The following is a 13043-nucleotide window of genomic DNA, read 5'->3' on the forward strand; positions in this document are numbered from 1 at the left end:
TGCTTCCTCTACTTGTCACCGTAACTGGGAAAGAACCTCCGGAATCATGGCGAATGGAGGAAAAGCATACAGAAGACGCTTTGACCAAGAGTGTTGGAACGCATCCGTCCATGCTGCATGAGGGTCCAGCCTCCAACTGAACTAAGTCGAAAGTGTTGGGTGTTCAACCGGGAAGCAAATAAGTCTAGAAGACATTGTCCATATTGTTGCCAACGACCCTTTCAATATTGTGAGAAGCTGTCATATTGGATTTCTCAGTGTTGATGATAAATCAGAGGTCTTGTAGCAATTGAACTGCCCAGTAGAGATGGCAGAGGATTATCTACTTCTGTGCCACGATCAGAATATCATCTAGGTAAACGATAAACCTCACACCTCTTTCTCTCAGATGCTGAACCACCAGACTCAAAAGCTTAGTAAAGCACCATGGTGCCGAGGACAGACCGATGTGAACTCCAACCACCTGTGACCTCACTAAAATTGAAGGAAGCGCCTGTAGGGTGCAAAAATGGGCACCGCAAGGTAGGTGTCTTTGAGGTCAAACTGAACTAACCAATCGCCTTCTCATAAGAGATCCTTGAGCAAGTGTATGCCTTCCATTTTGAAATGGCGATACACGATCCAGGAATTGAAGTGTTTGAAGTTTAATACGAGTGGCAAACCTTCCCCATTCTTTTCAACCAGAAAAATTGTGCTCATGAACGCCAGAGGATGAGTTAAAGTCTCATTACAGCCCCTTTCTGATGATGCTTTAAGATCGCCTCTTCTACGAAGGAGTGATCTACGTGGGGAAAAAAGAAGACTATGGAGAGGAGAGTTTTGCATTTGAGAAGTATAAAACTCCAGTTGAAACCCTTGAACTGTCTGCAAGACCCAAGTATCTTCTGTGATAGTCCGCCATGCATTGAGAAAATATTGAATTCTGCCTCCCAACACTACTTCTGAAGAAGGAAATACCCTTACCTGCGGCATTGGCGTCTGGAGCGGAACCATTTCTGTGATAGTTTCTGGAGCTGCGTCCATGACCACCTCTATAACGGGTTTAGTAGAAAGTGGAGGAAGGATAGGAACCACCTCTGCCTCTTTGGGTTGCAACTCTTGAAGCCTGGTAACCACGGCCTCGCACTCGGCCCCTGAAGTGCTGGGCTTGGGAAAAAAGAGTGTTGTTGAAGACTTTTTTTGAAGGAAGTCTTATCGAGCGCTGTGAAAGTGGCTCCGTACTTGCCAAGATCTTAGATGAACTTGTCGCCAAATAGTATGCCATTTGCCAGAGTTCCTGCCTCAGTAGAGGCCATGTCTGCCAGCTACGGGTCCAGGCACATGAGGAAAGAGTGACGGCACTCAGTACACGTGGCGCAGTTCGCATTCCCTAAAAAGCATATAGCCCTTTGCGCCCACTACAGAATTACCTCAGGCTTGAATGGTGTATTAGCTTCTTTAGCTTGCACTGCCAAATATAAGGCCCTGATAGATCCAAGAGTTTACCTTGGCAGCTATGCCATGCGCAGTCTAGACCCTTTTTGGGATCTTTCACGAACTTCTTCTAGAAAGTCGTCATACTGGGGTTCAAATAAGGGGTATCTGCCACTTTGCCCATCAGAGAGGGACACGGACACTCAGTGGTCAGTGTGTTGGGGACATGTTTCGCAAAGCTGTTACGCAATCTGTCTTGCACATAATGTGCCAATTCCGCACAGGGGACCCACTCCATGGAGCGGGTATGAATAATGTCATCTGGAGTAAAGAAAAGATTTTGCCCACCAGGGGAAGATATATTGGATGATAAATGATGAGATTTACGCTTCTTCTTTAGAGGTGGAGTTTCTTTTTGCAATTCTTCTGACTCCAAGGTTGAAGTAGTATGCACATGAAAGTCATCTTGAGGTTGCATGGGGAAGGGGGATCTGCTGCCTCATGTGGGTTAATTCCCCTATATTTATTGTCACACAGCTCAGAGGCTGCCATCTGCTCCAAAATCTCAGCTGAGGAAAAACACCTCGAGCGTTGTAATTGGAGATTGGGGGCCTCCATAGGAGTGTATGGCTTCGCTTAGCAGTTCTCTCTTGCCAAAAATTGTCAAAGACTGAGTGAATGACTTTAAGGCCTATATCAGAGTCTTGCACATGGTGACCAAGTGCCTCCTCTAATCTCTCCTGGTGCTCAAGATGCACTTCTGAAATATCCTGATGTTGGTCCTCCTCATCGGCGTAGTACGCCATAATTGCTCAGCTAGGAGGTAAATGAGGAGGTTCAAGAGTGGGGGGAACCCTGTAGCTGGGGCAAATGCTAATTCCAATTTAGAAAGGCAGTAATACAACTGCCTGGCCAGAAACAATGTGTGTGGAGGGAGCCACCTGCTGCCAGAAACACTTATATTTAAATTAACTTTCCCCTGGGTCCGGCCCTCAGCGATTATTACAACCCTGTTGGGCGTTAGATGAGGCCAACTCGCTTGCTGGTCACACTTGAGTGCGACAAGTCGATCGGAAAAGAAACTATTCCGATCTGACTTGACATGCAAGGGCACAAAAGGCACTAAAAATACGCAGAGAGAGCTCCGATGGCCTCGTTCCCGCTCCATACTATAATAAAAATGAGAAGCACTTAACTGGCTGCTGCAGCAGCAAAGAAAGAGGACAGACTTTTGTGAAAGGAGCTTTTATAGCCTTGGGGAAAGGTTATGATTGGATGTGACTAGCGGCAGCTCCTCTGCTAAGGCAAAGGAGCGTCACCCCACTGCTTTATGCAGGGGACGAAAGGGAAAAACAAAATGATAACGTAACGTTATCATTTTATTTTTCCTCAGGAGTACAGTCAGGTTAGGGCGGGGCTGGGCTGGGGGAGAGCTTTGTGCATATAAGTGTGCATGATGCTTTGGCTGGCCATGTTGGGCCGGCCAAACAGACATGCGCACTTGCATTTCTTCACCCAGCTGTATTAAGCAGCGAGGTGGAGAAAGTGCACAGGGTCCTACTCCCTGTCTAAGAGCTGAAGGAGGCCGCTCAGACCAATCACGATGCTGCTGTCATGCTGGTGAGGGAGTCAGAGAAGGAGGGAGAGACGGAACTGTCTCTCTCAACATTGTTACGTTTTTTTTTTTTTTTTTACATTTTTTTTTTTTATACTCATCACCTCCTCCATTGACAAGTGGCCACCACTGGATGTAACTATGCTTCATGGGATATGTAGTTTAAAGTTTTGTGTCATTTCATTGGCTACTGTATTAACAGTAAAAACAAAAAAGAGAAAGCATAATCCGGAGCCTCCAATCCTGTCATAGAATTATAGGGCTTGAAGTCACCTTGCAGCCTTTAGTCCTTTCTGCGCTGCAGAGGAACCTCAGAGTGCTTTATATCGCGAAGTCACTGGTTTTGGCCCTGCCTCTCTTGGCCTTAGCTTGGTCTGGGGTGTGAAACCCACTTGCAGCCTTTAGGGTGTCATTGTACTAACGTCTTTTACTACTATAATTAAATTGTGCTTCTAATCTACACACTAGCATATTAAGGATACAATGGTCAGAGAATAGCTTCACGTTGTGCTCTGTTTATTAGGGGCTGTGCTGTATCCATCATCATCATCATCACTACTGCGGTATATTTCTCTTGTCTCATACGAAGAAATTTTACTCATCACACTGGATACCAGGGTCTTTTGTATAGTTGTTGTAATAGGTGTTGAAGTACTCTATAATTTTTGTGACTTATATATAACTTGTGTTTGCAGCTCTGACAACCCTGAAGGGCTTGATGTGTACATGCATATTTTGCAGCTGCTTACTACAGTGGATGAAGGTATTCAGGCAATAGGTAAGTTACCTTAAACATCAGTGCTTTCTAAGTAATGCGTGTAACACTATGAAATAATTATAGTTAATCAATAATAAACCTCTGTATTGAATGCCACTGAGCACTATACAATATTCGTTGGGAAATTAGCTGCTATAGTTAGACTTGCGGCTAATTATTTCTGTTGGATAAGTTCACTTTCTTCTGTACAAATTTATCTCATTAGTTATACGGTATTTTATAACTATTTTTCTTTTTGTTAAACAATCTCTTGTCCACCTTTGTTGTGTTTGGCCACCACCACCACCATTGATACCACCTAGCAGCTTCTGCCACAGGGAGGCTGTTACACGAGGCCGATGTTGGGTGCCACCTCAGGTCACCAGACTGCTTGGTGATGTGGAGTCCCCACCTAAAACCCCCTCAGAATTCCAGCTTATGCTGGCTGTGCATGTTTTATTTTGTTTTAATTATTTTCTTGAATGCAGTACTTTTATCATCCTGAATTGTACTGCAGTCCATTCTTCTGCAAATGGCTGTGGAAATGTACACAACAGTTACAGAGTACATTGATTATATTTATCTCTAAAGCTTGTGTTCCTAGTTTTAAGTTAAGGTATATTTGGTTTGTGTGCCCTTTTTATAACCATGTTTTTTTTTTTGCAAATAAAATTTAGTCTAGCACATGTCACAGAATCATAAAACAAGTGAAACAGATAAGTAAGCTTACAGCTGTATTGACAGATCACAGCATTATATCCCTACCTTTCCGATCCCAACAGTAAGAAGAGAAAAGGGCAACTATTTTGGCCCGTGACATTGTTTCTAGGGTCGTACTGTAAGTCCATGGATCAGAACAATCTTTTCTTCACAGCTATGAATGCCACAGATGTGTAAAAGAGCCTTTTAGTTAAAAAAACAAACAAAAAAAACAACGACGCTCCACTCTAGTGAAACAAGTTTGAAGCCTGCAGTCATACTGGATATGAGGCCATGGTCAAACCCTGGCCTAACAGCCAGTATGACTGGTATAGTGTCATGTAGGGGACACTATACTGACAAAAAGTATTTGGGTTTATTGGTAAACGCATTAGAAAGGCGTTCCATTGCCATGATACTCGACATTCTTGGGAACAAATTTGCTGTAATAGGCATTCCTTTTCTTCCAGTTGGTCCCTATGAAGGTTTTTGCCAAGCAATTCCACATCAATAATTTATCTACCTTAGATTGATATTTCATCAGTGTGGTGCGCAAACAAAGTAGGATATAATCCATATGCATTAGGAGTGGATTTCTGAGGATAGTTTTCATAGCTAAGATTTTATCCCAAAACTGTTTAATGAATGGACAGTCCCACCGTATATGCTAGAGATCTTCCAACAGCCCTCATTCCCTCCAACACAGTGCCAACATCTGGAGGCTGATTAATTTTTAGTTTAGTTTGGTAGAAATACCAATTATATGATATTTTATAGGGGGCGTTTCTACCAAGTGTGCAGTAGCTCTCCAGAAGGCTGACCACTGTTTGTCTGGTGGTTTCCCACGCATCCATGATCATTCAGCCTCGTAGTGGTCTCGGGATGTGCTTACAGCCTGCATGAGGAAGGGTTGTTATGCAGCCTTTTATGGTTCCTTCATTTGCAACAAAACTTTCAACTGCCTCGTTCTCCTTCATAGAGGTCATAGAGGGAAATACGTAGATCTTTTGCCACTGACTGTAACAGTGGAATGTGTGTCTTGGTAGCCCACTGTCTCTATTTTTCTTTTTTTTTTAGAGAGTTCTGAAGTGATTAACTGTTGAAGACAGAAAACTCCAATCTAATTGGTCGAACGCTTTTTCTGCAGCAAGTGACACTATGACTTCTTGTATATTTTTCCATTGTTTTTTTTTAATTAGGGGTACAGTTCCTCAGATATTATCATGTATATCCCTTCCTTATATAAAGCTAGATACATGTAGGCAAATTAATGGAGATAGTAGAGATTCCAATCTAGTTGCAAGAATTGTAGTATATAATTTAGCATCTTCATTTTGTAAGATGACAAGTCAGTACGAAGTGCATAGTTGTACATTTTTCCCTAGTTTAGCTATTAAAGAGATATCAACCTTCCTTCTTCTCATGTGGAATTGAATAGTGGTAAGTGCGGAGCTGTTGTATTACCAAATACTTTTTAAAAGTTCACTGTGAATCCTGCCCTGACTTTGTGTAAGGTAAGATTCTTATTTGCTACTTTTACCTCATCTAGCATAAATGGCAGAATCAAGTTGTTCTGCCTCTTCTTTGACTAATTGTGGTAAATCGGATTTCTTTGGTACTCCTTCTGTGCTGAGGCTTCTGTGGGTTCCTTAGAATATAAGTTAGAGTAGTAGTTATTAAATGCCTATTGTATGCCTTTCCTGAGACTATTTAGATGTCTGCACTGTAGTTGTGTTCCAATCTTTGCCTTAGTTGTCCCGTAAGATGGGTGTCCACCTTAGTATTGTGGTCATAGGTCATAGGTAATTTTCCTAAGCCATAGAAGAGGTAGTTCAGCTCTCTCAATTAAATGTGAATTGAGGTTGCCACCTATGGACATGATTTTGTGATACAAAGGTTTTGAGGGCTTCACTTAATGTTCAGTTTCTACCTGCTCCAGCTCTGCTTCCAGAGAAGTGAGTTCCTGTCATTTTTGTTTTTTAAAAGTCTCCACTGCTCCTGCACACACCGCTCAACTGGACTACCTTGAGATGTCCCACAGGCACCCTTTGCTAGTGTCTAAATGTTGGTTATCTTTGAAAACGTGTTTAATATGTTCTCTCAATTCAACATTCAAAACTGGTTCCTAAATTAAAACAGAGTTAAAAAGCAAACAGCCACCTCTTATAGTTTCCCTTCTCCAGTGTATAATTAACTCTACTATATCATGATTGGTTGTATTGTAATGCCCTACTTATGAAAGTAAGCTGTTACATTTGTGTTGTGTTGCATAGTCTTCATAGATCTTGTAGGCTCATATTATTTATAGCATTTAAAAAATGTTTTTAAGAACATGCCTGTGGTATTTGTGTATGTTGCTCATCTGACTGGCTGGGGTCCCCTATGGAGTTAAAATTGCCTTTTAAGATATGGGGCCATCTGAAAACCCATGCAGTGTTTCCAAAAACTGAGTGAGAAAGACATCTTTTCCCACACTAGGTGAGTGGACAGTAGCCAGAGTTATTATTTGTCCTGGAAGAGTGTCGGTAATCATAACAAATCACCCTTCTTAGTCTGTTTTTTCAGCATGTAGTTGGAAGCTTAGCATTCTATGTAATAAAAGGGCCACTCTGCGGTGCTTAGATGTGCCTGAGGATCAAAATATCAGTGGGCAGACCCTGCGCCTTAAGTGGTGCTCATCCCATGAGCTCACTTATTCGCAACTTCTCCATCTTGGATTAGTTAAGCTCTGGTGTGTATCCCTGGCCACTGGCCTCTATATGCAGTCTTAGTAAATGATTGCCAATATACTAGAATAAATGAACAACATTAAAACAATATAACCAATGAAAAGAGTTAAAAATAAAATAAAATCTGGACAGTACATTGGACAGCAGTGCCCCAGTGGGAGTCCCCTTCCTTGAATCATTCGGAAATGAGCTATTAAGCTGCACTTAGGGGGTGAGAGCCTCGACTCCTCCACCAGGGATCTGCGCTTCGCCCACACACCTTCATGGCATGCAGTATAGGACCTGTAACACGGAACATGTAAAGTCTTATAATGTCTCATTTTAACTGTCATTCCCCCTAAGGGATCTCCTTCCACATGAGGGGGACTCTTTGCTTCCGGACAGGATTTGGGAGGAGAGATGGGGCAAAGCGGAGATCATCTGAACAGTTAGTGGCTGTGAGATCTTCAGGTTTTCACAATGGCGTACCTCCTTAAAACTGTACCATCAGTGGTGTGGGTAGGTTGATGGGCTTCTTAAAGTTTGGAATTAATATTGATGCCACAGTAACCTCTCTAATGGGATAGAAAAAGCCCACACTCGCCATTACTCAATTAGCAGGTGGAAATTTAACTGTGGGAGATATCAGGTCCATCAATTAGTTGGCTGATTGCATGCAATCAGAGGGTTTTGCTGCCATATATTATTTGAGTCCACGCTTCTCTTGACGTCTCTGCACTCATCTTTATCCAGGAGTCACTTGGTGATGCTCTCTGACTTCCATCAGAGTTCTCTGAGTTGAAGGCGGTAGAGCACCCCCGCACATGCATTTGTAGAGCTTGTAGGTCACCCTCCCTTTGTTAGTCTGTGAAATTATAGTTCTTCCCTCGGAAATGGTAAGCCAAGCCGAAAGGATATGACCATCGGTAGTTGTCTTACCTGATCTAGTCTGTGACAGGGCGGTAAAGTTGTTTCCTTAAGAGCATAGAGGCAGATATGTCTTCAAATAGGGTACAAGAATAATGTTGCCAAGATAGGTTAGCTAGTTCTCTAGAGGCAATAAAGATTTTTTCTTTTATCTTGAAGCTACTAAGTTTGACAAGTACATCTTGTGGATGGAGAGGCTCTCCCACACATGAAGGGCCCAAACGATAAGAGTGTTCATTGGCGATCTTCTGGTTTGAGTCGACTGAGATCTGATGGAAAAGTCCTGTGAGCAATTACTCTGTCTGTGCCCTCTGCACCTGCTGCAAGGCCAGTATCCTTAGATTATCATGTTGCAAACTATGTTCAAGATCCTTACATTTTAGTGTAGGCTGTTCTGATTGCAGTTTGATTGTGGACATCTCCTCCTGCAGTGTCTCATCCATTTCTTGTAGGGCTTCAATTTTCGCCTCTGCCTCCAGCATTCTAGTGCTGCCTTTTTAAGGGAAGGTAACTTGTCCCTCAAGATCTGGTTTCACTTCCTCAATACTCTTTTTGGATATCCTCTTTCAGTTTTCCTTAATCTGGACTTCTAAGGTGGTTAGTGAAGTTAATAGTTTTTGATTTGAGAGAGCCATTTTGGGGGACAGGCGCTTTGGCACCTACCTGCATTTATATGCAGACGAGCAGCTCACAGATGCACTCTGGAAAATACTGGACACTTTATTGTGTAGGTGCTTATGGCCACAGGCTTTTGGGCTACAAAGGCAAAAGGGAGCTTCTGGGAGCTGATCGCTGGCTTTGTTGCTCAGTAGGTGAGGTAGATACCCAGAGAGTCAAGAATGGTGAAAGTGAAGAGGATTGGCTTGCCAACCTTTCAACCCAAAAGGAGTCTTTGGGGGTCAACTGCACCCGTCGCACCCTTCCCACTCCGCCGGCTCCATTCGGAGCCGGCATCCTCGTGGCAAGGGGTTTCCCGCTGGGCTGGCGGGCGGCCTTCTGGCGGTCGCCCGCCAGCCCAGCGGGAAACTCAGAATTACCGCGGCGGTCTTCTGACCGCGTAGCGGTATTCTGCCGCCGGGACTTTGGCGGGCGGCCTCCGCCGCCCGCCAAAGTTAGAATCACCCCCTTAATTTTTTGCCCGGGAGCATACTGGGGGAGTGTGTGCGATTTGAGATCAAATATGGATGCCCACTTTTGAGGATACACTTTCAAATGTGACTCCGCTCCTGAGGTTACTGTCACTTCATAAAAGGACCATATTAAGTGCACAGATTGTGGTGATATTGTGGGTGAAGGTAAATACAGACTACATCATGTTCAAATTGTCTTATTTGGGAGTCTCCAAACTCAGTCTCCATCATGGCAAACTTTTTTCTTTTTTTTTGTTGCTAAAAGCCATCCTGTGCATCTGACACGTTTGGCAAGTTTCACACACTTTACATCATATCCATTGCATAATGGAGGTGCGAGTGGGAGAAGAGAATGATGTTTAGCTCTTTATGCAAGCTAAATCTAACATTCAGCCTTTTCCACAACTATTAGTGAAGAATACCCGAAGATGCTCTGTCCTATTAAAGATGATTCCAATTTTGGGAGGACTGCTTCTGTCGACAAATTCAATATTCTTGATCATTACCATTGTAAAGGAAAGGCAGGAGGAATAGGGTACATGGTCGAAAAGGAGAAACAGACAGTAGATGAAGACATAAAGGTGGGTGTTTCTACTCGGGTATGCATTTTGTAAAGTATTGCCAGAGTACCTTGCCTCCATAGTGGCTAAACACTATTGCTACTAGCCGTTCTGATTTTCGCTAATCCCGTTTTAAATGCCATCAAATGCACAAAGATTGTAATGCAACAGTAATGACCGAAGCAGTTTGTGTTCCCGGTAGTTAAGCATTAAAATTACCACATGCACCAGAGACCTCCTGCCACAGCTTTTTTATTGTTCAGTATCATAACGTCCAAGCAGCCTCCAGTACAGAAGCACACAAGCAAAAAGTACTGATCGACACAGCATAGGGGTGCTTGGCAGTAAAGTACCATTTATACTCTCCCCTGCTTTAACTTTGCTGAAATAGTGGAATTCACTCCCAGAGTAGTTTTGCAGTCGGCGCCATCATGGCAGTGCTGATATATTTACTTTGTAAATACATTGTGTTTAGTTGTGATTGATAGCCAATTTCTATTTATTTGAGTTTTTCAGCTCAACCTTTGTGAAGTATGTTCTCAGTAGAAAGTGTGGAATTATAGCTATTGTTGCAGATTTCAGTTCATTCAAATCCAGATTATTTTTTACTATTCCTCCCCGTCACAAAGCTCATTTTTGTGTGAGCCTTGCTTCTAGCATATTTAGTATGCTAAGTCAAAAAGCATTTTGGAAATATTGTAGGTTGGTGGTAGTCCATTTTCAGAAAAAGGTTTTTTTGTCTTCATATCCCACCACACCTCACATAGACTTTTATTGTTTTCAGCACATATGTTTAAAATAATTCAGAGAGTTTAAATCACATAATATACATGATTGGGATTCGTGGGTGTTTCAAGGTTTTCGTAATTCAGTAATAGATTTCTGAACAGAGAAGTGGAACATAGAATAACTCAATTCAAATTAAAAACATTTGCTCACTAACTAGCATTGTTTTACGTCTGGAGTGGAAGGCCGAAACTGAACTTTGTAGTTTGTGGAATGAGTATAAGATACTGCATTGTAATTAGTTATTCAACGACGTGTTACTTACTGTTTCTAATGCTATTCAACTGTGATTTGAGAAATGTAAATGACACACAATTTATGAGCGAAAAAGCCCAAACTAAACACACTGTTAGTAGTCATTCCATTTCTTTCATATATTTCTCCTAATACAGGCTTGATGGCAAAAAGCTTTCATAGAAGATGATTGTCACAGAAAGAAATCTGTACTGACGAACATGATTCATTGGTCTTCTCACATGCTCATCACTGGGCAACCTTTGTTGCCTAAGTTGGCACTTCTCTGGTCTGTTTAAAAAATGACCAAATGACACTTTTTAAAGGGACACAGATGAAGGCTGTATATTTCAATATATAATATGTAAAGTTGACTTAAAGTTATGATGGGCTTTCCCTTTTCACTCAAAACTAAGACTTATCCAAAATCCAAATATGGTACTCGTTCCATCATAGTTATTTAGGTATGTAGGACAATGCTAATAGGTTTTTATTTGGGGTTTGGCTATTCTTTAGGCTGACCAGCAGATAACATGTGAACCTGTGTATTATAAAGCTGGTCTTAGGCTTTAATAGCTGGGACAACCTTGTGCCCAGCTTTGTATTTCCTTGAATTGCTACTTTCAAAACATTTTATATTTGAAATTTAGTCCTGAAATTTAACCTTAAAACATGTTGCAAGCATAGCCTTCCTAGTTTTATGATCTGTGTAATTCTAGAGATCCTGTTTTCGGAAGAAGCTGATGATTTACACTGAATGGAATGTAGGGAAATGCTCTATTAATGAAGGTTACGGTTAATGTAAACCTTGTATAATCAAAGTTAGCATCCTTGAATCTCACTGTCTCTGCATTTCTTAAAAGACCCTACTTATGGGAATGCCTGGTATTTCCAGGTTTACTAAGATTCCAGTCTCGGAAAAGCAAAAAACGTGTACTTGACACTTTGCAACTCATTTTGTTGATTTTATAGCAATAAACAGCAAATGTCACAGATCAAATATCAAACTGGATCATGAAGAGGGATTGTCTAGCCATCATAATTACATTTACATACATATATGTAGGCCTAAAAGTGATGTTTTCACTACGTAGCAGGCCCATAGCTTATGATACTACTGCACACAACCTTTTGATCTGTACTTGTATTCTTCCACTTTGGTACAGTAGTCCATACCTTGAGTTCATTCCTTCAGCAGAGGGGCTCTGTGCGATCACCAGTAATGAGCAATGTTCCTTTTGGCTATCAGTAAGCCCAGTGCCAGAAATAATTTGCTGGTCTGTCGGTCTCTCTACTCATCCATAAGTCCGAGGAGAGCCACTTGGAGATCAAAAATAATCCATATGCTTACCACCTTGGACAGTGTTTCATGTGTACAGGGCTAGTATTGATGTATAGCCGGGCAGGCCCACACTGTGGGGTAAAATGTGCCCTTCTAGAGCCCTACTCTTGAGACACCACGGATCCAGTCCATCATGCATGGTCTGGTTGGACTGTAGTACACCCTATGAAAATATTTCAGCTTGATGAGTAGAATGTGGTGAAAACTACGAGGACCCCAGGGGTCATCTTCACTTCTGGCTTGTCCACTTCATCCAACTCTCCCACATCTTGACACGAACATTGTTTCAGGTGTAGGAGGGCTCACTTGCTGTTGCTAACCAGTGCATGATAATTCATGGATATGCTTTTATCCTCTAGGCGCGACTTTGTAATTCTAAATTCAACCAATGGGTTGTGTTCTTAAAGGGTTGTGAGGTCCTTGACATGGTCTTCCCAGGCGTAGCATGTTTACAGATATCTGTAGAATTGTTTCTTTGGCATGCAATATGTCTCAGCTAGATATTTAAATGAATGAATATGATCCCCTTCCAAAATGTCACCCAACTTTGATGTCCCAATCAGGGACAATGAGTGGAAGCCTGGCAATTTCCCTGTGTGTTTGATCTAAGCACCATGCCACAGTGTGTTCTCCGCAGTTAGGACTCCCTCTCACCTTAACACATTGGAGGGCACCATTCCAACATTTTAACGCAGTTATATTGACATGTGGGAAGTATGGCCATTTGTGTAGACCATAGAGTAAGTGTAGATGTAGCACTCCAATTATGTCAATACAGTCCATCAGTTTCTGAGCTATTACATGGGTCATCACGGTCGGCATAAAGCCAGTAATTAGTAGGCAGCACTTTTTGGCAGGCCCGGTAATGTAAT

General features: G+C 42.2%; 1 protein-coding gene across 1 annotated transcript in view; it reads left to right on the forward strand.

Annotated features, from left to right (window-relative positions):
- Window positions 1-13043, forward strand: part of SAAL1 (serum amyloid A like 1) — a 222266-nt gene that overhangs the window by 124922 nt on the left and 84301 nt on the right. Inside the window, exon 10 of the mRNA XM_069223754.1 lies at window positions 3724-3806. Coding sequence (XP_069079855.1) covers window positions 3724-3806 — 83 coding nt within the window. The remainder of the gene's footprint in view (window positions 1-3723; window positions 3807-13043) is intronic.

The sequence above is a fragment of the Pleurodeles waltl genome, chromosome 3_1, assembly GCF_031143425.1.
Source record: "Pleurodeles waltl isolate 20211129_DDA chromosome 3_1, aPleWal1.hap1.20221129, whole genome shotgun sequence".
Taxonomy (NCBI): Eukaryota; Metazoa; Chordata; class Amphibia; order Caudata; family Salamandridae; genus Pleurodeles; species Pleurodeles waltl.